The following is a 27,047-nucleotide window of genomic DNA, read 5'->3' as shown; positions in this document are numbered from 1 at the left end:
GCAACAGGTCCTTCCTGCCATGTCCTGTCTGGCCTATGTGGAAACAGGAAATATTTCACACAGGAGACACAGGTAGAAGGACCCATGGCCAGCAGAGCAGAGTTAACATGATAACCCAGCACAAAGGAGCAGGAAACCAATCCAACCTTCTGCCTGTGTGCCTGGCTACCACTGGAAGCCTTGCTGGTGTCAGGCAGGCCCCCCCAATGGAGGAATCTTGCCCCCCCCTCCCCCCCCCCCCCCCCGTGGGTCCTTGTTATGGGATGTATAATTCCATGTGCTTTCTTCAAACACCAGCAAGGTGTGTCTGCCACAAAACGAAAACATTGTCGCACATACATACATGGAATACATTTTGGTGACTCACAGCAAGTGTTACCAGAGCTGGCAAGCTGCTGCTCCTGCAGCCTTGACTCATCTGGATTCAGCTTCCCCCACTTACCTGGAAGAATTCACTCCTATGGGAGCTTCCGAGATGAGTTGCTGGTTTTCATTCCATCACTCCTTGGCAGGCCTTAATGGGTTAGCCAAAGCTCCCTTTTTACAGCTGTAGTTCCCTCACCACACAAAAGCACTTTGTTACCCTCTAAACTTCCTCCCAGGCCAACAGGGAGGAAGAGAAATACCCTTCTGCATTACCAAAGGCCCCTGGAGCCCAAGATCCTTCTATAAGCACTCCCATATTTCAAGCACTTGCTTTTGAATTGGGTTGGCGTGTTTTCAACTTAGTCACACTGTATATCCAAATTCTGCTCACCCCCCAAAAAAAAAAAGCATATACAACTTTAGTAAATCCTCAAGAGGCTGAATTTATTGCCACAATGGTTAAAAGAACAAATCCCTGCTGAACAATGCTAGGTACATCATTCCTATAAATACAGAAAAACAAAACCATGCAGTAATCCAGTATTTCTCCACAAAAGTGTCTTATAAATAGGAAAAAATAGAGTTCAAGAAGAAAAAAACAGGAGGATTGTCCTTGTAAACATCCTGGTAGGTGCCATTCTTCACTGCATAAATGGTCATGTGATCAGTGGACTCCCTTGTAACAATGCTGAAATACATCATACATTTCCCACAGCCCTCAAAATTTGAGGATATTTTGGTTCTGAATTTAAAAACTACCTTCTTCTTCCCTTCTCTAGTCAGCGGAATGTGCATGTTTAATATTCTGATAGCTGAATGCCAACATGATTAGATGGTGAGGCTGGTGCTCGGGTATCCCTGTTATGGGATGTGCATAAGGGAGGGATCCTAGCAAACCTTTACTGCCCAAAGGATTATAATAGCATTCATAGAACCCATATTCGCTCAGCCTTGAGCTTGATAGTTCCAAGCATGAGATGCAATAGACAGCCTAATATATATGATGCAGTAGACATCCCACAACACTAACCTGAACGAACTCTCACAGAAGATCTGTGGTCAGAAATGGAGCACTGGATTAAGGTACCAGTACACCAACAGTTATACTTCACCCCTAAGAGGCGATTTGGTAAAAACTCGTAACAGATCCAGTGTTATTGTAAAGGTCTCCTAGGATTGTTCTACTTAAAACATGCTGCAGCCTAAAGTACTGTATGGTTAAAAAAGAGCTTCCCAGTATTTCATTCTGGGAGAGGTGGTATTCACCTATTTTCAGAAGATGATGGGTGAAGTGGGAATAGCAGGGTTGATAAACAATAAATTAAAACATTTTAAACGAAAAACTACTGGTCTTGACACAAAAATCAGTATCAATTTTTCATTACCCAGTTCCATGGATAAGACTTTTTTTTTTTTAAATGGCTTTGTTAAAAATGTACAAACCCTTAACATTCAATGTTAAAATACATTAGGGACACATGGGAGAAATATTGTATAGGAAACAGAACGATGTCCAGAGGAATGGCTATATAAATTATTTGAATCTTTGTTAACAAGCCAGAAACTTTAGGAGACAGAAGGGAGGCTGGTGGTAAAACTCTTTCCCAAAATACTTTCTTTAGGAGAGGAAATGTTAAAGTGTGATGTGAACAGTACTCTGGAGTCACCCATAGTATGCCAACACTGATAGGAGGAGTCTCCCCCCGCCCCCAGGATTTAACAAAAAAAAACAAAAAAAAAGAAGTGGGGGAGGGGGGTAGTAAGGAACTGCATTTTTCAAAGATTTGCATCAAGTCTTCCCCAGATAGATTTCTGAGAAACTGACCCGATTACCTAAGACCTGAGAGCACATACAAACGGCAAGAAAAGAAGATAGAATCCCAAAAACTCAAGGGATCAGGGGCTGCTACAATACCCATATTTTCTGAAACACAGTTTCAATGGGTCCCACAAAAGAGAGTCGCAAGCATTGGTACACTTGGCCCAGACTACCCCTTCAGGTTTGCATATGGCAATCTTACATACAGTATATAAGTCAGGTAATAGCTGGGGGAAGAAGGAAAAAGTATGAGAGCAGTGTGAAAGGCTTTGCGGAGAACACCCATATGGTACCTCCACAGCAATCTAGAATATAGAAAAAGGATGGACTCAAAATGTCCCATGCACAAATACAAAATACATCTAAAACCAAGAAACCAGAATCCCAGGCAAGGGACACTTCCAATCTGTGTGTGGGTGGGATTTGTACTTTACTAACTGCCAGGATTTAATTAATCTACAAGCGCCCATACCAATCACTGAACACGACCAGAAAAGGGTGCCTGTTCCTATGCTAATGCAGCAGGAAGCGTGAGAGATTCTGGGAACTAAACATCCCAGCCTACACATGTCCTTTCATTAAACGTGTTTTGCCGAGGATCAGTTTCTGAAAAAATATGGGACACCAGCTGAAGGCACTACTCCACTCCTTAACTGTGATCCCACTTAATTTGTTCCATAGCTGATTGAACAGTTCACTTATTAAATGGCGAGTAGAATTGGAAATTTTACCATCTATAAAAGATCGATACTAAAATTCTAAAAGCCTAGGAATTGCTTGAGGAGGATAAAAAGGCAGGCATTCAAGTTAGTAAAATACAATTAAGATTGAGAATAGATAAAGTCCCCAAGGTATTGCCTGAGACTGTGAAGCAGAAGGGTGTGCAAACAGTTACATGGAGGATAACTAAGGCTGGACAGAGAAGCATCCGATTCAGACAACTCAGCACACAAACATCCAGCACAAGCAGCAAGATAAGGCTTGTGGAAGCTTTATAGTGGCTCAAATGGTACAGAAGGCTACCAAGCTAGAGACTCCTTATTCTGCCTCCTTTGCACCAAGGAATCTCTTTCTAAACACAAGACAAAACCCTATATTTCATTAATGCAGTCTCATCCAAGTTACTGGAGTCATAAACTACTGGGAGAGTGCAGTTTAATCTATTTGACCTCAACCATTTCACTATTTTTTAAATGTAAAATATGATATTAGGGATTTCCAAAGTGCTTTTAGAGTTATAATATGGTCCTTCACCTACCACCTCCAAGCAGTGCTCAGTTTTGCATCAAAAAAGCACAGGTGGCTCTTATGCAATAAGAGGGTTTCACAGGGCTCAAAGATTTTTGAGTTGGCTTTAAATTCCTCTCAAACTCAATTAAAATTTAAATCAGCAACCTTGAAATGTGCCCAAGCCTAAGTATGAATCAACAGTAAAGTGACAGGCCCTTTAAAACCCTCAGAAAATTAAAGCTCTCTTTAAAAAAAAAAAAAAAAACTGCCTTGGCTTCCTCATCTGGCATGTCAATATATAAAACCCGGGAAAGTCCTATACAAGCCTGTACAAACAATTTCTATACAAAACAGTTCCAGTGTTTTCGGTAGCATATATACATATAAATATAAAAATGTCAAAAAGATTTGATGATAGATAATACCAGTCCAAGGCCACATGTGGAATCCACTCCAGTATTAAATTTCCCTTGCAGTATAAGACTTCAATCTTAGCCCAAAGGCTGAGAAGTGGTACCTTTTTATACAAGGTACTTCAGTTTACATTCTGTATTCCAGTGAATTAAGAACTGGGAAGGGGAAGGGTTTAAAGATGCTTCTTTGCATTGTATAATGCACTGTAGTAGTTTTATAATCCCTGCATAAAGGCAGTTTAAGAGTTGACTGGTCCTTTTTTTTTTCCAACACTTTAAAAATCCAGGCCTTTATTCTTTCAAAAGTCAATGCTGCAGGTGGCATCCTCTTACACCTCTGTCGGCCTTTGCTGCTCTCTTGTAGCACAACACACCATTTCCTACTTCACATCAGATCTTCAGTTTGTACCCAGAAGTCTTCATGTACTTCTGGAGCTGGAGGAGGAGGAAGCAGCAGCAGCTGAGCACTATAAGCCATCTCTTCTGAAGCAGCAGGACTTGAACAGAGGTGGCCTCAGTCTTGAATCATGTCAGTAAATATGCTGATAAGATTGTCCAGGCCCCAGAGGTAGCCATCCTCTCGGTTCCCCTCCACCCAGGGTACTCTGTGATTTAGTGTCTGTTTGCTGGGCAGCGGGACAGTCTTTCCAAAATCAATCATCCACACTTTGGCTAGTCCTGTCTTGTCATGAACAAACAGTAAAGAACTTCCAACAACCTAGAATGTGAAAAAGGGGTTCAAATTAGTGCTCTGCTATGAAAACAGTGGCTGAAACAGGAGTCTTGTAGGATAGCGACTTTATTGCAAGCAGCATAAGGAGGAGGATATACACTCTGCAGACCATACAGGTGCCTGAAAAGCAGTCTAGAAAGCCCAATCGCCTCCGGATCTGTCTCCAATAAGAGAGTAATAAAGCTACTAGAAGCCTGCACTTTATAAGACATAGGAGTCCTTCTGTTTTCCAAGCCATGCACTTATCTCTAGGTTATTGCTTAAATTGCCCAAACACACCAAGAGGGGCAAATCCCAAGTTAAAAAAGAAAAAGGGGGCACCTCTTATCTGCGCTGTTCACAAATTATTCAGGCCCAAGCCTGCTCTGCTACAATCTCACATGCAATCTGACTCTTGAAAAATATGACAAGACAAACTCTGGTTAAATATGATAATGGCTAGCTGGTTAAAGTCCATTTCAATTGTTTAAATAGGAGAGAATCTGTTTAGATTTTATTTTCAGAGGAAGCACAGCAGGATATCTCTGTGGTCAGTATCAAAATAAGACTTCAGAAAAGTCTAAAAGGGCCTTCCAGCTAGACTACAAGAAACATATGAAGTTGATAAAATAAAACCTTAAAAATGTGGGATGATGGTAGTGATCCAGGCAGGGGTGGACTGACCATTCAGGCAACCGAGCAGTGCCTCCCCCCCAGTCCTATCTTGAAGGGCCCTGGTGGTCTAGTGGCCTCTACAGAAGGGAGGGGGACAGTAAAGAACAACACTCTTTCCTGCCCGCTGCAGCTGTTCTGCCCGGCACCGCCATGTTTTAAAAATGGCTGCCAAGACTATTGAGACCCGCAAGACTACCATGGGAATTCTCGGCTGCCATTTTGAAAACACAGTGGCAATGGGCAGAATAGCGGCAATGGGCAGGAAAGAGGGGGGTTATTTCCTGCCCCCAAAGAAGCCACTATAACCCTTCAAGGCAGGACTGAAAAGAGCCCACTGAGGCTCGGGGGACTGTAGCGTGTGGGGGGGGGGGGGGGCAGATCACCCTCACTGCCTCCACCTCTGGATCCAGGGCTAGTGCAAGAGTATTAGGCACCCTAGGCAAACCACCCCGCCCCATTAAGTTTTATGATCCCAGATGCCCCAAAATGTTAGATAATTCAACTCAAATCATGGGTATTCCAACACATTCCTCCCAGAATAAGTCTATAAACAAAATGTATAACCATACATACATACATACCAGTATTAAGTTTTGCTTTGTACATATATACAAAATGTGGGCAAGTTCCTAAAGCTATCTGAGAATTGCCAGCTCTCCCCAATCCTTGTAACACCAATCAGCAGCATGTACTATTTAATGGGGTTATCGAGATTTGTTGTTTTGCCTTAACTGCCACTGCTCTCTGCTGCTGGGCATTCTAAGCACAGAGGGGCTGATGCAGAAAAGTGTGCCAAGGCTTTGTACAAGTTTACCATGGCTTGAGCGCACAATTTTGTGAGTGCATGTTGCAGAAAGATGTTTTCACACAAGCTAACTCTGTGCAAAGCCTTTAATAGAGATCAGTACACAGCATATTTAAACCCATGAAAATTGGGTTTTAATAAGCTATTCTGACAAAGCCAGTGGATAATGGGCAGGGCTGTAATGCCAAATCTGAGGCAACAAACCACTCAGGCTGAGGGTCATCAGAGGTGGTAGACATTTCACTTCAGATGAGCCAAGATACCTGGCTCCAAGCACCCCCTTATCCACCCCCCCCCCCCCCCCCCCCCACACACACACACAAATCCCTTGGAGTCTAGTGCAGTGGTTCTCAATCTGTAGTGGGGAACTACCAGCCCAGTTGGGTTTTTAGGATATCCCTACTGAATATGCATTCAAATCCAAAGTAAATACTACTTTCTATCAATAAGTTTATAATAGTATTATTGAAAACAACAATATTGCTAAAAAAAAGTTTCAATATTCTCATTTTAATCCAACTTTTATCCTCACCATTACCATATGCACACCACTCATACCTCTCTCAATCACACTAGAACTGCCTACTTTACTTCACAATTCTTCATATCTTACACCCAGCACACTCAAAATTTCCATTGTTTCTATTAGGAACATATATCCATGTTACTTCCAAGAAAGGTTCTTCTTTAAATGAACACCCTGCTCATCTGTTTCCCCAAGACGTGTCCATCAAAAATCGTGGCTACGACCACTCTGCAAATATCTCTGGTTTCAACAAATTGCGGTTCCACATATCTTTCCATATTCCAAGCTCATATCTTGCACAAATTCAGTCAGTCACTATTTCCTTTCCGCTTTTCACTGCTCAGCACATCGGGTTTGATGCAATTGTTGAAACCAGGGATATTTGCAGAAGAAAGGAACATATGATCAAGTATTGAAGACCAGTTAAGTGTTGTTGTAGCCACGATTTTTGATGGACACGAGCAGGGTGTTCATTTAGAGAAGAACCTTTCTTGGAAGTAACCGATATATGTTCCTAATAGAAATGATGGAAATTTTGAGGCAGTTCTAATGTGGTTGAGAGAGGTACGAGTGGTGTGCATATGGATAAAAGTTGGATTAAATGAGAATATAGAAAATTTTTTTAGCAATATTGTTTTCAATAAAACTACTATGAACTTATTGATAGAGAGTAGTAGTAACTTTGGATTTGAACGGTTATATTGTAACTAGATTGGAATTAAGATACTCAGGTAATTGGTGTATAATGAATATGCACGAGATTTGCATATAATGGAGGTGTCACATGCAAATGTCTCATACATATTCATTAGTGATACCCTGAAAACCCAACTGGTTGGTGGTCCCCTAGTATAAATTTGAGAACCACTGGTCTACAGCACCCCTTTCCCCTCCTCACCCACTTCCAAAGGTTGCATGTCATCATCATCCAAAATTGCAGTGCCAGATAGAGAATGACACAGGGACAAAATTTGTCCCTGTGGGTTCTGTCTCCGCCCCCACCCTATCCCCGCAGGTTCTGTCTCTGTTCCCACCCCGTCCCCGCATGCCCGGTCTCCGTCCCTACCCCATCCCCGCGGGCTTGCCGTTATTATTGTTTTCTATTTGTAATTTATAGTTGCACAATATAGTGTAAAACTATTGTGCATAAATTACAAATAGAAAACAATAACAACAGCGAGCAGCTATAATAACCATCCTTACCACCACCCTCTACTCTTTCAACCCCAACCATAGCTGATTTCTACTATCCAAAGGAATGCTAATCCACCCTGTTAAAATGTCCAAGGGTACAAAATACAACCCATTCTGTATGCCCTAGAGGGGAGAAATATGCGCTATGAAGCACTGTTATGATTTTTTAATCTGTAGATGAACAATCTCAGGATTCAGTCTAGCTCTCCTGCTTTCCACAGTCCTTCCTGCAATAGAAGATGTCTTCTTAGAAGACGTGCTCGTAGCAGGATATAATAGTAAGAATAGGTGATGACCTGTTTAGCACACATTTACATGCTCACTGTGCTCAGAGCCGGCAAGCTCGTTATTTCACACGCTTGCCTGTTCTCAGCATTCTGCGGTAGCAAATGCGGGAGCTAGTCCAGCGCTAATGACCCCTAGCGACTGCAACTCGCATTTGCTTCAAAGCGTCAGGACATGGATCTTTTAAAGAACTGCATCGTAAAAGCCAGACTGCAGCCAGTAACTCCTGCCCCCTCTGCTGGGACAGTTTCAAAATGCCACAGGCAAAACCCACTGCAGGACAGTAGACCTATGAGATTTACCTCATGGGACGTGAAGAATTCTGAGTGTTCTAAGGCAGTCTGAAGTTCTTTTAATCTCGTCACATAGCTTATCTGGAGGGAGGGGAAGAAGAAAAATAGAACAGAGCCAGTTAGCAAAAATTCCAATGAGGACAGGAGCTGCAACAGGAGTCCTGGGATTAGAAACACTAGCAAAGTGCATTTTATAACTCTGCCCACTGGAGAAGTTCACAAGTCCAAGGACATGTTTATACAGGAAAGGGGCCTCAATTCATACATTGTAACATCCTCCAACCTGATTTAGCCAGGTTCATCTCTGGCAAGATTACAGCAGATTTTTTTTTTTTTTTTGCATTGTGTAAACTTGTCATATCAGGAATTACTTATAAACAAAGAAACTTATCTGGAAAAGCCAGAATCAGAAAAACTCTTATCTAATGATACATTTTTCTTCAATCCCAACCCAGTATGCCAACCATTAGATCATGTCTATTCACTAAAAGAATTCATTTACTAACTGCACCCTAATGTTATCAACATACTGGGTCACATAAAATGAGCCCTGCGATAGACAGTATGATTAATGGCATTAGTGCATGCTGTTCGAGAATGCTCTCTCTCCTCCCCCCCCCCCCCCCCCCCCCACGTAAAACTGCTGGCTTTATCTTAAGACATTTTTGTTCATAGATGAGAAAGCCTGTTAATACAACAGGCTCTGACCTATGTTATCTTGCATAGAGTAATTACCCTGCTGCTAGGATATCTTACCCCAGAGAAAGAAATAAAAGAACATACTGAGGTCACTGATCCACAGCTGCAGTAGTGGCATGGAGAGCCTAATGGTTAAGCAGGCCGAGAATCCAGAGAAGCCGAGTCCTAATCCCACTGCTGTTCCTTGTGGCCTGAGCAACCCTCCATTGCTTCAGGTACAAGCCTAGGGGATGATATTCTGCACAGTTTAAAGTGGGCAATGGGCAGGTGTGTCTGGATTTTCAACACCAGTTAACTGCACAGAGCTGTTGAAAGTCTTGTGTGACTGCTGCAAAACTGTCCCTTTAGTGCTGAGGGCAGAGTCAGAAAATAAGTGAGTATCGCATAAAAAGCAGCCCTATCTTTGCTAATTAGGTATGCAGGTAGCAGCACTGAATATTAGCCAGCAGCCGCATAATTTTCAGATCTGTCGAAGACCTGGGTATTCAATTACAGTGTCAGACATAGCCCAGCACTGAATATCCAGGTCTAATTCAGCCAGCAGCTGTCAGTGACTAAAAACTGCTGAATGCCCTTAGGATTGTGAACCCTCCATGGTCAGGAAAATGTCTACTACACCTAACTCATGATCAACTACTACTGAACAAGCCTGAGCTAAATCCAAAGTTAGCTTTGCTCCGTCTATGCAAGGAGGCTCCCACATCTAAACTATACATGGAAAAAATTGTGTCTTACCTGATCATTTTCTTTCCTTATTCACAGCAGGCAAATCCAGAGACTTGTGGGTTACCACCATCTACCAGCAGATGAAGATAGAGTACCAAACTGAACTCTGCCACATAGGACAGTATGCTCCTTGGTCAGTCAGTTTTTCTTGTAACAAAGCAGAAGGAATAAGGCAAACATTTCCTCCTCACAGAAATGAAGCACAGACCTGTCAGCTAGCAGAACTATGCACAGGTAACCACAACAAGAGACTCATAAAAGGGTGGGACTCTGGATTCATCTGCTGTGACTAAAGGAAAAACAAATTATCAGGAAACACAATTTTTACTTCCTTATCAGCAGCAGATGAATCCCAAGACTTGTGGGATGCAGCAAAGCAGTTCTTAAGTAGGGTATAAACCAGACACAGCCATGGAAAGAACCAATGCCTCGAAGGATGCCTTAGAACTAGCTGAAACCATCAACTGGACAAGGTCTGGAAAACATGTGTTACAAGGATCATGGAGGGGACCTTCATAGAAGAGAATGAAGCAGAGACGCACCCGGGGAACATAAGCCCAAGCAACAGGCACCTGACTTCAGCAAGCTATGGCTGCATGACACCAACTGGGACCCCACCAGGCCCGCCCAGACATCCATTGATTGCCTGAAGGTACCACAGCAACCATGATATAAAGCAACAAATGGAAACTCCCAGGATAATTTTTCTCCCGAAGAATGGAAGAAACAATGGCTGTTTAATGGAAATGTGTAATCATCACAGGCAGGACCATGAAGACACACCCTCGACTCTGAGACACGAATAAGGGAACTGCACAGAACACTGTCAGGATTTCAAACTAGTGATGGAACCAAACAAAAAATGCTGAGCTGGAGTCAATGACCATGCAGAGATGGAGCTAGCTCGAGCATGAAGGTACAAAGGAGAACCCCAACTTAAGTTGGGGAGGATCCTGTTGCATGATGGGGCTGAGGCCCAGGCTCAGAGCTAAGCAGAACCCTATATACATGAAATATGATGCCAGCTAGCGACATGCTGTACACTACAGAACACCAGAGACGCTTTCCCCAACTAGTGGGAAAGTCAGACGACAAGGACAAGACGGTCCGAGAGTCAGATATGGAACAGAATTGAAGCTGTTGTATGCATTCAGAGATGGGTGCACTTCCACCTTCATGAATGGTGCACTGCTCCTCATCCAGAGATGCAGCTACGCCCGGATCCAGACAAGAAGCAGTAATCAGAGATAGAACTGAACTACACATCCAGAGACAGAGCTTTGGACAACTTCAAGGATGAAACTATGAGACATAACCAGAGGAAGGGGATCCTCTTCCTACACTGAAACCTCGCCTCACGTTCAGAGGTGGAGTTGGGCATACAAGCAGAGATGGAGCAATACGGAAGCAGCAGCCATGGAGCCGCACCCAACAGGCAGCCAAGGCACAGACAGTCGTGTTCAGAGTCAGGACCAGTGCTACATTCCATACAGAAGGTGTTTGCTCCCCATTCAGACACAGAGCCATTCCAACTGACTGTGAGGAAACTAGAACAGCATCCCGGGACAGAACCAAATAGACTGGGACCAGCGAAGAACAAGTGGACTACGCTAGATACAGTAATGTGGGCACTGGGTGTAGCCAGAACAATGCTCCACAGCTAAGTACTGAGCAGTACACAGTGTGGAAAGAGGAACTGTGTTGTACAGAGATGGAGTCGCGTTCCACATGTACCAATGGAAAAAGCTTTATTGCCATGGAAGAGCCGAATTCTGCCAATAGCATACACCCACAAGCCAGCCAAGCAGCCACAGCCGTGAGCTCAGCTGAAGCTGTCACTGTGAGGCAAAGGCCAACAATGGCCACATGAACTACCGAAGGATGACACAGCTGGAGCTGCTAACAGCAAAGGATTGCCTGTAAAAGGAAAAAGACACAACCATGCTGCCTGCCCAGCGGAAAGGCACTTGAGACAGCAAGAATCTGACAGTATGCAGTGGGAAGCAAGGCCAGGGAGCCTGCACAGCCCCCAACAGGAGGGTCTTGGAACAGCAGCCATGAAGAGGCTGGTGAAGGTGCCAGAAACAGTCTTCCATCAATCAGCAGCAAAATAACAAATTGCAACCTGTCAGGCACCCAGGGGGCATCCCACTTAGCACCTACTCCAAGCCGTAAGGCTACAGCAGCCTGAAGATTAACAGTACAAGCGCTAAATAATCTGAAGGGAAATTGCCTATGTTGGAACGGCCCCAAGGTGGCTAAGGCGTGGAGAGCTGCGAGGTGGAAATGCTGCCGTATGCTGAAGTCGAAGTCTGCAAATGCAGTCAGCAGCTGAAGGCTGACAATGTCACAAGGCACTGAAAAACAGGCCAGGCAATCATGAATCTAAGGCTCCCGACGCCGAATGGGATTGCCTCCTTAGGGAGGTCATGCCGAGATGACCGACATGCCTTGAAGGTAGCCACTGCAGAAACGTACCACTAGATGCTCACGCGAACATGGGCCACCAGCTGTCCCCGCATTAGACAGGAGAAAAATGGTCATGCCTCAGGAACACAGCAGAGGGCAGCAAACGTATCTAAAAGCACAGGTACAAGCTGAAGGCTGCCTATGCAGCTGGAAAAGAGCAGACCAGACAACCATGAGAAGATGTCGCCCTGTAGCTCGAGGCAAGAAAGAAATACACTCTCCCCAGGAAAAGAGGACAGCCCAGGCCTCAGAAAGAGAAATGAGCTGCAGACTGAAAACACAATCAGGAGAAGTAGCCTGGAGAAGGCTGAAAGGGCAGCCAAGAATCTATGAGTGACCTGGGAACAGCAAGGTCCAAGCTTGTTCTGAGTAGTAATTTGCCAAGCAAGGAGCCGGGACTTGAAACCACAAAGGCAGACAAAACACCTCCGCCGATCAAGGGAACCAGCGCTGTCTGCAAAGAAAGAAAAGAAGAAAGCGCAATCCATTATTGCAGCCTGCAACCAAAATGGCTGCCACCAACTGAAGAGAGGAAAACGCAGGCAAACCACACAAGCTGCTCAAAAAGAAATAGTGTACTGCTGTAGCTGCACTAACTTGAGCAGTATGAACCCGACAGAGGGGAAGAATGAAAGTTCATACTCACAATTTTGCCAACCTTACCAGTACCCACAGGCCTTCTGACTCTGATTAGGTGGCTGAATCCAGACAACTGCAGGTGTGCAGAGACATCCTCTCTCCTCCAGAACGCCACATAAGCAGAAACCTGTTCTCTTTCCCCTCCACCCCCCCACAAAGCTCTGTGAGGAGGAAGAAAAAAAAAAAGAAGTGGCAGGGGAGGAGGTGGGAAGAGGTACCCCTGGGGCACCACCAGGTGTATCCCAAGTTAGACACCCCCAAGCTCAACTGAAACAGGGAATCTGGAACAGGAGCCAAAGAAGCAGGAGAAACCGCCTGCTAGAGATAATACTGACCGACCAAGAAGCATACCATTCTATGTGGCAGTTTGGAACTACCTCCATTTGCTGTTAGATGCTCATAACCCACAAGTCTCTGGATTCATCTGCTGCTAATAAGGAACACCTCATTCTGTGTTTTGCTCGTGTTTTCTGGTCAATGACAGACCAGTGGGAAGGCAACATCAGGCAGAAAAAAAAAAAAACCTGAAAAACAGATAACCCCTTCTTTTCATGAACGTATTTCCTTAATACAAGCATGGGAAAGCTCACCAATATGGTTTTGTTTCCATTGACAAAGTCTTCCAGGGCACGCTGCACCTGCTCTTTATGCTTTGTTTTCTTGAAGTTGGTGTTACAGGTTCCATCTGCTTTCTGAGAAGACAGAAGAAAAAGTGGAAGTGATCAGAAGACTGTTTGCTCAGCACTACATGGCAGCGCTACAGATTATATTGATCAACTTGATTTAGTGATGCAAGGCAACTATGCTGCTGTGTTGAATGCTAAAAGCAATTTATCTCTGCGTTGCCTGTCTGCAGCCCTCACCTTTATCCCTTCTATCCTGAAGCCCAGAGTAGCTGTAGAGCTCAGAGTCTCTCTCCACTGCATATAACGTGGTTTCAGGATGGCCCTCTGTGCATGCTCCTCCTCAGTGGGGGCACTTGGGTCCACAGCGATCATCTTCTCATACATGTCTCGCCGCAACTTAGGCTTCTCACGGGCTTTCACCAGCTCCTCCTCCAAGTACGTCCTGCTCAAAAGCAATAAACCACAAAGGACTTGACACGGCAGTCAGCAAGGACAGACAGATGACAGAAAAGATATAAACATTCCCACATGGGATAACTTTTATCTTGCATGTGTATGAATGTAATGAACTTTTAAGCTTGCTATGCTGGTCTTCTAGACAAAAAAAAAAAAAAAAAAAAAACTTTAATTTGCATTAAAAACTGTCACTAGGCCTCTAAGCGCACTCACCAGCATGTGTCTAAAGCTTAAATTCTCTGGTCTTGCCTTTCCAAACTGAAAAGCAAGGAAGGAAAAATCCAGCAAAATTCTGCTCACTACCTGTAAAATCTTTCCGTATATTTAAGAAGGCGCAAGTCAACACACTACAACTGAGAATGAGTGTGTCCATATATACCAATAAAGAGTGCTTCTGCTCTCCCTGCAATCCTGTGGCCCCGGGCAAGAGCACAAAATTCAACCCTGCCATCAAAGTCCCCAGTCCCATTAGAACTGCAGGAAGCCAGTGGAAGACAAGAACATGGCGTACCCTTCCCCTACCCATCTTCTCCCCCTAACAATCCAACAGCAGAACTGTGGCATTGCATGTAGCATCTATATCCTCCCACTTGTCAGGGCCAGCTTATGCTTTTAATTGCATAGCACCACAGTGCCCTTCATGGTTAAGCTGATGGATAACAGATGCAGCATAAAGCACCACTTTTCTTGCCAGTTGGGGGGGGGGGGGGAACAGCCTTGTGGCAAGAGGGAAAAGAAAGACTAGGGGTAGAGAGAGGACAGAAGGGAAGCAAAGAGAGAGGAAAGAACAGAATAAGGAAAAACTGCAGAAGGGATCAGATGTGACAGAGCGGTAGTGGCAAGAGAAAGGCTATTTTAGGACAAATGGAAAAAAAAAACAACAACAACAACAAAGAAAACTCACCCCCCCCCCCCCCCAACCCCCTGGAATATAAGTAGAATACTGAAGAGAGAATAACATACGTTTACATATAAAATGCAAATTTTATACAAATTCATTCTCATGAACAAATGCAGCACAACTTCCCCCTCCACTGCTGTAGGAATATGAAGTCTGTAAAAAAACTGAAGGCTTTGCCTATATGGTCTTCAAACTCACATACATCACCTGATTTGGATAATTCTCATGTCGACCTAATAAAACAACTGCTGGAAAAACACAGCACAGCCCTATTCCTATCCTTGTGCCCATTGTGGCTCTAGTGTGTAGTTTGGAGGAAATACAGTATACTACAGCATTTTGCTGCTGTCAGCTCTCTGCTTCACCTAGGTCAAGGCAGCATGGGAAATGGGAATGCTCGCACTACGCAGTGCCAAGTGACAGAGTTCTGCAGATCCAGATGTCTGCAGAGGTGTCAATGTCAGCAAAGTCAAGAGAGAAAACACTGGACAAGTAAGAGGGAGGCCCACCTGTCACATTAAGCTGAAGTGAAGGAATCTGATCTGTTAAACCATTTCAAACAGTATAAAATAGCATTAAAACTAAAATTTGATATTGAAGTTGTAATTGAAGGGAAGTGGTCGTGGCTTGCAATGGTTGCCTTGCTTCTTTTTGTGAAGAAAAGTCAGAAAACTCTGGCGCCAAGACCTTGGCAGGTGTTGAGTTTGCCACTATGCCTCCCATCCAGGCCTGCCTTTGTTTTTCTGTACAGACTGCAGCAGTAGCGACAACCTTGTAGTGAAGTTTGAGCACAGGGCCTTCTTTCACACACACTGGCCATGGAAATCTGTGCAGATGGCGACAATGGACACCTTAGGAGTCCTGTCAGAGTTCAAAGGAAGGCAGACAGGCCCCATGCTGAAGTTTCTCATCAAGGTTGTTGCTACTATTGCAGCCAACATAGGAAAAACAAAGGTCATCCCCACCTCTCATGGACAATTAAAATGTAAATCTGGCTCTGAAAATACTGTTTGGGTCATATGGTTTAAGTATTTTTCTCCAATTAAATCCAATAAGTTTGAAAACCACTTCAGAGGCTGGAAAACAGGAGACTTACCTGACTCCCATCTTGCAGTCCATAATGGAAGGAGATTCAAATTCAGAAAGCAAGTCCTCCATTTGGTTAAAGCTCTCTCCATCCTTCTCAATCACTCCATAATATGCAGGGACATAGGGGCGCAGGGAGTCCTTGTTCAGCAGCTCCAGGCACTGTTGCTCACACTCACAGTACCGCTTCAGGATCTTCCCATAGTCACCTGCTTGGAAGTTACCTGTATGGAATGAACGTAGGAGGCAAATGAGTGAGAATCATCCCTTCAAGATGGGGTACTGGATCAAAGGTGTCATATCTCCTGCACTGGTAAGGGAAGGAGGGCAGGCGGACCTCAGAAGAGCATGCAGAGCTTCAATATCTCATGAAGTGAGACACATGTAGTAAGATGTGGCACTAAAAGCCACCTTAGGGTTACAAAAATGACTGTGTATTGTTTTTTATTTGAAAAGCAACCAAAATGATAAAAGGGGATGGAACTTCCTCTCATAAGAGGAAAGGCTAACGAGGTTAGGGCTCTTCAGCTTGGAAAAGAAATGGCTGAGGAGAGATGATTGAGGTCTATAAAATCCTGAGTGGTATAGAACAAGTAGAAGTGAACCAATTTGTTACTCTTTCAAAAGTACAAAGACTAGGGGCCACTCAAGTTACATGGAAATATTTTTTTCACTCAATAATAGTTAAGCTCTGGAACTCATTGCCAGAGGATGGGACAAATTCCTGGAGGAAAAGTCCATAGTCTGCTATTGAGACACAGACAAGGGAAAGCCACTATATAGCAAACAACAACAGAACACCTCTAAGAAAATCCAAGGACAACAAAAAAAAGTAGAGAAGACAACAGAAGTAGCAGCTCTGGGAGTATATGTAAGGAGATCCCACAGAAGTAAATATCCAGGAAGAAACACCTTTATTGGCACCAGTATAAACCCGACACGGGGCCATGTTTCAGCGACACAAAACTGCCTGTCTCAGGGATTGGTAACATGGAATGTTGCTACTATTTGGGTTTCTGTCAGGTACTTGTGACCTGGACAGGCTACTGCTGGAAAACAGGATACTGGGCTAGATGGATCATTGGACTGACCCATTATGGCTGTTCTTATGTTGTGTTTCATATCTTCATGTCCTTGGGCTTATACTGAAATTTTAAGGTTTTCCAGCTGTAGTAGTGCCAAATTCTGCAGTTTAATACTTAAGCCACAAATCTTCATGAAGCAATAAAGCAAAAATTGCTTACTTGTAATCACCAGACAGCAGGATAATCAGTCACATAATTGGGCAGTATCATCCAACCATGCCACAGGGTTCTGGGAAAATCTTCCTAGGATTTCTGAGCATGCATGAATTTCCCCAGGCACAGTACCTTCAGTCTACATGAAGAACTCCATAAATGGGAAGGATGGAGAGTGTGACCAATTATCCTTGTCACAGGTAAGCAACTCTGCTTTCTCCAAGGACAAGTAGGATTTATTCAGCTATACAAGTGGAAATCTCTAAGGCAGTGCCTTCCAACAAAAAGGGGCAAACTGAGGAAACAAAGATAACAGACCCTTCAGAAATGTATTTGGCTCTTAAAATTCTCAAGCTCTTCCTAACCCAAACAAAAACCAAGACTACTACTACCAGGTGTCAATACAGACAAAATGCTGACAGCTAAGGACACTGTGGACAGGAATGAACCGCGTGCAGGCCCCACAAGGAACGATCATGGTCATCACTCAAAGGTGAAACCTAGTGGCTGGATTCAGGGATAATTATTCACAGGTTCTTCAAATAGTCCTGATGCATGGTCCCTAGCTAAGGACATCCAATGCAGTGACCCGATAGGTCTGGTAGGGATAGAAAATAGGTAAAAGGTCCCCAGATATTTGCACCTGAAGGCTCCTGGTACCATCAAGATCCCAGCCCTACTTCTGATGGAACTGGAAACCCAAAAGAGGAAGAAACTACCAATTCAAAATTTTACAAAAGCCCATGAGGGTTCTCCTTTTCTATCTGCAATTGCAGTGGCCTTTCTTCACAAATATACAGATCTTGCAGCACTGTGCTTCTCACCTGCATGTCCTGCCAGCTGAATCCAAGGATAGCGCTTCTTAAAGGACACAATAAAAGGAGACCAGTGCACCATGGTTTTCAGTTTCTTCCATGACTTGTTCTGAAAAATAGCAGCACATTATAGATTTTATTTAGGAAAAAACGCCATGAGCTACACATACTTCTAACTCCATCCCACCTTCACTGCTTCTAAATGGTGTCAAGACAAATTCGGAATAAAAGGGGGGTGGGAATGACTAGTGTGATGAGTTTAGGATAAAAGCACAAGTCCTTATTAACATATACACCAGCATTTACTTGAAGACAATGAGCTTCACTTAAAAGTGGACTCAGCATGGTCCGTGTTTCGGCCTATGTCTTCATCATGAGTCCAAGGATGGAATCAATGTAAAATTGTGCAGCTTCAGTGCAACCATGGCTCTGCACTACGGAGGACTCTGAAATTAGTCTCTAGCGTTGCTTGTTTTTTCAGCATAATTTTACATTTGTAGTATCAGAGGGCCTACAAGCTCAAACTGAAATGCCTTGTAATATTCAGGGGTACAGCCGTCTGGCCCTGGGGCCATGTTATTTCTCATGCCTTACTGTGCTCTCTGAAACTCTTTGGCTAGTATGGGTGCATTAAGTGCCACTTTCGCTGTGAGATATGCTCGGGAAGCCCGAATCCGTCAAATAATCAGTGACATCTGGCTTTGGAGAGGACTGCTTTTGAGAATAAAAATCTTGAAAATATTTTGTAAATATATCTACGATATCAGAGGAGGTATTATGTAGAAGACCCTGCAAATCCCCTCAGGCCTGTGATGTAACGGGAGCCGCCAGACCAATGTTTGGCGACATGTGCCTAAAATTTCCCGGATCAGTTTCCATTATCTGTGGAAATATTTTCTATACAATAGCATCATCTTTGTATGCTTGTGTATCAAAGCATTCAACGCTGTTTGTGTAGCCATAAGTGTTTCTGTCAATGCTAATGTGGGCAATTGTGCATACGAGTGCTTTGCTTTCTGCAATTTACTCTTAAGAAGTACTTACTATACAATATGGCGCGTGCAGTACACCACATAGGAAATAATGTCTCCCCTTAAAACTACTTTTGCTGTCTCCCAAAAGAAAGCAAGGGAATCCGCATGGGCTACATTACACTGTGCAAACATTTCCCATGAAGATATTCCCAGAAATGTTGATCTGTACTAAGACAAGAGGGGGAAACGCCAAGTTGCTCCGCTATGGCTACCCACTCCTGTCACCAGGTCCACCCAAGTTAGTGCATGGTCTATCACCATAGTAGGGCCGATCTCTGCTTTATTAACTAATGCAAAAACTGAGGTGGAAAGCAAAATATCATCAATGTGTGAGAGAGTACCATGTGCCTTCAAGACATGGGTATAGTCTCTCTCGTTTGGATGCAACAGCCTCCATGCATCATGTATCCCTGAGGCGCTACATAAGGCATGCCCCTGTCTGGTCAATGTATGCCCACACAAATTCCTGTTGAACAGTCTAACTGTGGATCCAAGACTTCATTAAAGTCACACACCAGCATCAAAGGGAGTGTAGGGTCTAGTAGCCCCCTACAAACTAATTTTTGAAAGAAAGCACGTTCATATTGGTTGGGGCCATAGACCACTAATAGATAGAATTTGGAGTTGGGCAGGGTGACCCTTGACAACAAATATTGCCCAAATTCATCTTGCATTACAGAATCAACACTACACATCAATCGCTTTCAAACTAACACTGCAACTCCCACCCTGCGATTAGGTGAGGATGAAAAGAATACCCCACCCACCTATACCCATGCAAGTTTCTATTGTTCTGTGGGATTTAGTTTTGTCTCCTGCAGACATGCAGTATCTGCCTTATAGCGATTAAGCTGCACCAGGATTTTTCTTCTCTTTACAGGCAAGGTAATACCATACACATTCCAGAAGACCACCCTCATTGATGCATTAGGTCTGTCATACAGCTGTATCAGGGTGGTAAAGGCTCAAGTTAACAATATTTAATAGCAACTTCAGGGTGCCCAGTCCCACCCCTAGAGCTTCATCCCATCCATCACATATATAATTCCCACATAACAGCGCTGAGCCACAAACGGGGGGGGGGGGGGGGGGGGACGGGGGGGACTACCTCCCCCATCCCAAATGGCTCTCTCTCACTCCAATCTAACAATGCTAACATCACACCCATCTGTTAGATGTGAGATAGCTGATCATGCCTATGATGCTCCCTGGATTGTTTGGTTTTCTAGTTTTTGTTGGATGTCAAGACAAATTCTACAACAGTAATGGGCAGACTATACCAAACATGCCCAATGTATCACTCATGGCCAATTTTAATGCTATTTGAATTTTTCACTGTTCTTAAACAAGCATTCAAGAAACCAAGTTAGTGCTCAGTAATTCTACAAAAGGCACTTCATGGCAACTAATTGAAAAAAAAAAAAGGGGGTTCTTAAAAACTCACCTAAAACACTAGAAGTCCCTTTTACCATGCTGATTTAGACCCTTAATGCGCAGAAAAATGGACTACCACAATTTCCCAATCATATTGAGTACCAATCGGACTCATTTAAAAGATTCCCCTACACAATATTCTGTCTGTACATTTTGCACCTGAATTCTGTAAGGTGCTTTGCACATGCTAATGTTATCAACTTTGATCTAATTATTGCTTGTGCTTAAGAATTTTGCATTATTCCCCTTTTTCATGCGCTAACTGCATGAATTTTTGTTTTTGTGAAGGGGGGAACAGCAGCATTAACCAGCCAACATGCTCAGATTACCACACATTAACTGGCTCAGGTTGAGTCAACACGGGAGCACTTAGTGTCATCAACTTAGGAGGTGCTAAAAAAAAAAAGGTAATGTGGGAGCATTTTTTGTAACAGGTACTACGCACTATTGCATTTTCCTATCCCTTATTGTAGCATTCCCTCAACAACCCCCCCCCCCTCCCCCAGGAACAGGTAAAATACAAGGATTTGGTGTTAAATCTAGCTGAATAATTTTTACTACCTAAGTAGTACCTGGGGAGATCAGGAAAAGAAACTGATCACAGAAATTGAACAAGGCCTCTGTGCAGAGATTACTCCTTCCACACTCCCAACTGAGACTGGGCTAGGTCTTTAGCTTCAGGGCACACAGAATTAACACTAAGGATGTTTGACCAAAGACACTGCAGGTTACTTTTCCCTATGGGGGAATATAGCTAAAAAGAAAACATACCTATGTTACAGCTATAATGCAGAGGTCAAAGACCACCTGCTGGCCAACTAAGGGAAATAGCCTGAAGGGGAAAAATGTCACAGGGCAGCAATACAAATCACAAAAGCATGGGAGTCCCCTGTTCTGCCACAAAAACAAAACAAATAGACAAAGACCACAGCAAATCAAACAAAACAATGGTGACTTATTTGCATTTGCAGCTGAAAGAATTTAAAACATCCAAAAGCCATTCTGAATAGGACACACTGAAATCTGTAGGAAAAAAAGCCAGAGCCAGCTTGGTAAACAAGGATCAACACAACGCCTCCTTAAGCAAACATATCTCTTTAAAATGTTAAACCTTACATAGTTTTGCTCTTCTCTAACTTCAACTGGAAGCTGATTCCACAACAGAGGAGCCAAAAAAGATAGACCTTTGGGTATCATAGAAAATTTCCCTCAAAAACAAAACAAAAGAACCCAGCAAAGATCTAATTGGATGACTAGCTGCATGGACACTTAACAAGGATGCCTGTATAAAAAGCCCAATGTGTCAATACAAGAATTTTGAATTAAATTCTAAAACTAGGAAATCAGTGTGCTTCATAAAAGTGGTGTTACATAATCAAGTTTCCTTGCAACATTCAGAAGCCACCACTGGATCTTGTACTGTTTACAGCCTCTTTAATGGGACAGTTCTTCACCCTGCTGAGAGAAAATTACAGTAACCAATCCACTAAAATCCAGTGCCACACCGCAAGTCTAAACTGATTTAAGTGCATAAATTTTCAGTTAGCAAAAAAAAACAAATAATGCAAAAAAATCCGTTTATCAAATATGAGGTGTAAATACACCCCATATTGTAACCACGTGCTTTTTGGTGAGGGGAGAGTTTTGAAGTTTGGATGCAAGAAGTATTGTAGACTTCAAAGCTCTGAGAAAAATTCAAATTGCTTCTCACCTGCTGGATTTCCTTTCAACTTAAGCATTTAACGTTGAAAGGAAATCCAGCAGGTGAGAAGCAATTTGAATTTCTCTCAGAGCTTTGAAGTCTACAATACTACTTAAGCATTTCCAGTCACCCCACCATAGCAGCCAAACTGGAGTCAACCATGGCAAGATCAGGATCTGGACATCATCTACAAATGAGAACCATGTCACACCCACATCTACATACATATAACTTTTTTAATTTTTTCCTTCCTGGTGCCTTCACTTTTACAGAGAACACACATTTGCATCTTGACAGCTGTCTGCGCATGAATGAGGTCTAATTTACAAAGCAACATATTAGATGACAGCAGGTCAAGACCTGTACGGTTCAGCTACTCTACCCAACAAGATAAACATAGTAACATAGTAGATGATGGCAGAAAAAGACCTGCACGGTCCATCCAGTCTGCCCAACAAGACAAACTCATATGTGCTACTTTTTGTGTATACCCTACTTTGATTTGTACCTGTGCTCTTCAGGGCACAGACCGTATAAGTTTGCCCAGCACTATCCCCGCCTCCCACCACCAGCTCCGCCACCCAATCTCGGCTAAGCTCCTAATGATCCATAACATGAGGTATGTTACGATACTACATATACATACATGATCTTGATTTGTCCTTCCCATTTTCAGGGCAAAGACCGTAGAAGTCTGCCCAGCACTGGCCTCATCCTTCAATGTCAAAGCCCCACTCCAGCCCAACCAACTCTGTCCAACCATGATCAGGGCACAGACTGTAGAAGTCTGCCCAACACTGGCTTTATTTCCCAATTACCTGAGTTGCCATCTAAACACCGCTAAGTTTGTTTGGTTTCATTCTTTCTATACAGGATTCCTTTGTGTTTATCTCACACAGTTTTGAATTATATTTGCATCTCCACCTGCATTTCAGGCATCTACCACCCTCTCCGTGAAAAAGTACTTCCTGATGTTATTCCTGAGTTGGCCCCCTACAACCTAAATTCATACCCTCTAATTCTACTGTCCTCCTGTCACTGGAAAAGGTTTGTTTTTATATTAATACCTTTCAAATATTTGAATGCCTGAATCATATCACTCCTCTCTCCTTTCCTTCAGGATATGTCATGTGGCGCAAACCCCAAACCATTGAACTGCTTCAAGTTTTCTTACGTCCTTAGCAAGATACAGCCTCCAAAAGTGAACACAATACTTGTTCTGCCCCCGGCAGCCTTATACTAGCTTTTGTAGTGTAGCCCTAAAATGCGCTTAATGACTAATGCTGTTCTCACTTTTTTTTTTCCAAGTTTATTTATAATTTTAACATAACAATAATACAAACCAACGATTATTATTACCCATATGTATGTAACATTACATTTCTCTTCCATCTGCTAGTTTAACATGTAGTTGTATAGATACAATACTAAACAGCCTCTTATGAAACCATCCCCCCCCTCTTCCCCTACCCCCCTGTATGTAGCAGTCTTACTATAACTCATTTCGTACAGTTTCATATGGTTGCCAAATCTTCTGGTATATATGGAGTTGACCCTTTCGTACGGCTGTCAACTTCGACATCAAGTGCAGGTAGTCAACTCTGGTTAACACCTCTGTTCTCACTTCTAAGGATTTTTACTGCTGCAGTCACTTCCTACAATGATATATATTTTTTTATTTTTGTTACATTTGTACCCCGCGCTCTCTCACTCATGGCAAGCTCAATGCGGCAGGCAATGGAGGGTTAAGTGGCAGAGTCACAAGGAGCTGCCTGTGCCGGGAAGAACTCAGTTCCTCAGTTCCCCAGGACCAAAGTCCACCACCCTAACCACTAGGCCACTCCTGAGCAGCATCGTATGTAATGTAGTCTAACAAGTACTGCAGCCACCCCTGCTTGTTTATATAAAGTTTGTTATTAATGGCCTATTCTCCTGCAAAGGCCTCCTTCCTTTCTCAGCCAAGCTTGATTTCTTGTCTACCTGCTGTCATTTCCTGATTAGTCCTACTATCTTTGTTCCAATGGGTCAGTAGAATATGACCTCTCTCTCCAATCAAGGACTGCCCTCTGTGACCACCTGTGCTACCTAGTCTCAGGTTCTGTCCCTATTGGTCCCTTTACCTCACCCTCCCTGGGCTTGTGCGTGCTTTTTCTTGACCTCTCTGTCTCCACGAGCTCAGACATTCTCCATCTTGTCTCGGATGCACAAGTCCCCTGTTCCCCTGCAGTGATCTTGTCTTTATACCTCTGCTCGTTCACCTTTTCTCTCATGATACTGCATCAGCAGCACATCTCTGAACCACCTTCATCTACCCAATAACCGCTTCATCTCTGCCTTAAAGCTTCCTTTTCTTCAAACTTCCACCTCCACCCACCAATACAGCTTTCAGAACTACAAAGTCTCTTGCTTTGGGGCAGTATCTTCTGAGAACCTACAAACTGAGCAAATTAGCTACGTTTATTCAATAAAAGTGAATTTCAGAAAGAGAGATAAGAGACTTCTGTTTGCTGACGAGCTGAGGTCATACTGTCTGGTTATTTTAAGGGAAAGGGCATGGGACTTGATATATCGCCTTTCTGTTGTTTTTGCCACTACATTCAAAGTGGTTTACATGGTATATACAGGTTCTAATTTGTACCTGGGGCAATGAAGGGTTAAGTGACTTGCCCAGACTCACAAGGAACTGCAGTGAGAATCAAACCCAGTTCCCCCGGATCAAAGTCCTTTGCACTAACCACTAGGCGGCTACTCCACTAATTTTAGCACGTGTCCACTTTAAGAGGACATTACGTTTTAAGATACCAGAAAAATACTCCAAGTGGGGCCTCGCCAGCAACTTATACAGAAGCACCACCACCTCCTTTCCTCTGCTGGATATGCCCCTCTATATGCAGCCTAGCACCCCTTCTGGCCGTGGTCACCACCTTGTCACCTTGTGATTCTCTGCCACCATCACCTTAAGGTCATTCTTCTGAATCGTACTTATGAATAGGACTGACCATTCAGGTAACCGGGGCAGTGCATGAGGGCCAAGAGGCTCTCTCCGCTGCCACTGCCATATGCCAAGCCCTCCCCGGTCTCACCTTGAAGGGCCCTGGTGGCCTAGTGGCCTCTGCAGGGGCAGGAAAGAACACTTTCCTGCCCGCTACCACCTGTTTTAAAAACGTCTACTGAGACTCCCTATGGCAGTCTTGCAAGGCTGCTGAGACCCGCGAGACTACCACGGGAAGTCTCAGCACCCATTTTGAAAATACAGTGTCGCCAGGCAGAATAGTGGTAGTGGGCAGGATACACTGAGGCTCGAGAGACTGTAGTGTCCAGGAGGGGGCGGAATCTGCGATGGTAGGGGGAACAATAGTGTATGGGAGGGGGGCAGCGAGCAGCAGCCTGGGGACCCAATGACCCTTACTGCCCGGGAGCCCACATCATTGTCAGTCCACCCCTGCTCGCCTCCTATCTAATAACATCTCTTTTAGGTTTCTGCACCCCAAATACACCATTCTACACTTCTTCACATTATATTTTAAACTGCCAGATGTTTGACCAAGAGCTCTAGGCTGCAGTATACTGACAGGACCTGTGGAGTCCAATAAAAGTTAGCGATAACACCCTTGGGCCCTGGCAGAGACCTGCCACATGTGGGGCAACATAGATAAGGATCCATTTCAGAAGACTGGCTTGGATGCTCATTAGCCAGGCACAGGAAAGAAATTCTTTCCAAATGCAAGGCAGTTTGGGAACAGAAGCATGGTACAGGAACAAAGTGACAGCAGGGATTCAAATTCATATCATAAGTCTGATTCTTCGCAAGTCAGCACCTCAGACCAACTAAATCTTAATCGTACTCTGTCTTTGCAAGGGATTTCTCATCTATGCAACTTCTACCTATGTTTGAACCTGTGCAGAAAAATAGGGGACTGCTCTGTGTATTCTTGTCAAGATGCACAGCAGAATTCAAATCCCTGGGAAAAGGAAGGAACTTCAGATTTAGCTCACACCTTTTTTGAGTTATAGTTCAAAGCAAGTTACATTCAGATAAATAGACATTTTCTTGTTCCTAACAGGCTCACAATCTGAGGCAATGGACGGTTAAATGATTTACCCAAGATCACAAAAAGCTGCAATATTATTTGAACTGGGCTTCCCTGGTTTTCAGCCCATTGATGGGAACTCTCTTGCTATGCCCATGATGCCTGTACCTGGCCTGAAACCACCAGCACATTTCATATAGGCCACTTTAGCAAGTGAAATGCTTCAAATACTGATAATTCACCTGAGCCATGCAATCCCCTGAACCCAGAATCACTCCCTTCTTGTGTAGAGAGCACTGATCATCAATAGAGTCAACCAGGGGAAAGCACTAAAATCACCATATTTTTTTTTTTTTTTTTTTGGGGGGGGGGGGGGGGGGTCAGTGACTTCTGATTTGAACTTCCACTCTCCCCATCCTCCACTGTGCTTCAGAAGTGCCTGAGGGAAGGTAGCAGGCTTTCATTTGGCTCTAGGATAGGGACCATTTTTGAGCTGGAATCGCACCCTGTGTGACATGTCCCCTGGTGTTTACACTCCACCCGCTGTGCCGCCGGCAAGAATAGGAAAACAATAGATGGAGGAGCAATTTTGGTACAGTTCCTCCTGTTGCCTTGCACCCTGTGCAGCCGCACCGCTCACACAGCCCTCCATATAGCCCTGTCTGGGATTTATAGTTAGGTGGAAGGATAATGTAAACAACAAAAAAAAATTTTCTTTAGCTCATCAGCGAGGAAGCTACCCTACAGATATTAAAGTCAGGCCATTGGATTTCTCCTTACTAAAGAAACATGACACCTACCTTCCCTGCAAGAAGCACTATCCGGGGAAACAGACCAACAAAGTGAAAAAGTTAACATATTGCCAAGTCTGTG

At 43.7% G+C, this 27,047-nt stretch overlaps 1 protein-coding gene across 1 annotated transcript in view; it reads right to left on the bottom strand.

The window, feature by feature from the left end:
• Positions 1 to 789: 789 nt before the first annotated feature.
• Positions 790 to 27,047, bottom strand: part of ITPKC (inositol-trisphosphate 3-kinase C) — a 150,851-nt gene continuing 124,593 nt past the window's right edge. Inside the window, exons 3-8 of the mRNA XM_030217676.1 lie at positions 17,983 to 18,082; positions 15,931 to 16,144; positions 13,715 to 13,919; positions 13,442 to 13,543; positions 8,328 to 8,399; positions 790 to 4,546 (exon numbers count right to left, since the gene is read on the bottom strand). Of these exons, the coding sequence (XP_030073536.1) occupies positions 4,343 to 4,546; positions 8,328 to 8,399; positions 13,442 to 13,543; positions 13,715 to 13,919; positions 15,931 to 16,144; positions 17,983 to 18,082 (897 nt within the window). The 3' untranslated portion in view covers positions 790 to 4,342. The remainder of the gene's footprint in view (positions 4,547 to 8,327; positions 8,400 to 13,441; positions 13,544 to 13,714; positions 13,920 to 15,930; positions 16,145 to 17,982; positions 18,083 to 27,047) is intronic.

This window comes from Microcaecilia unicolor, chromosome 11 (assembly GCF_901765095.1).
Source record: "Microcaecilia unicolor chromosome 11, aMicUni1.1, whole genome shotgun sequence".
In the NCBI taxonomy this organism is placed as follows: Eukaryota; Metazoa; Chordata; class Amphibia; order Gymnophiona; family Siphonopidae; genus Microcaecilia; species Microcaecilia unicolor.
Note: the sequence above shows the minus strand (reverse complement) of the source record. Positions and strands in the feature narration are given on the sequence as shown.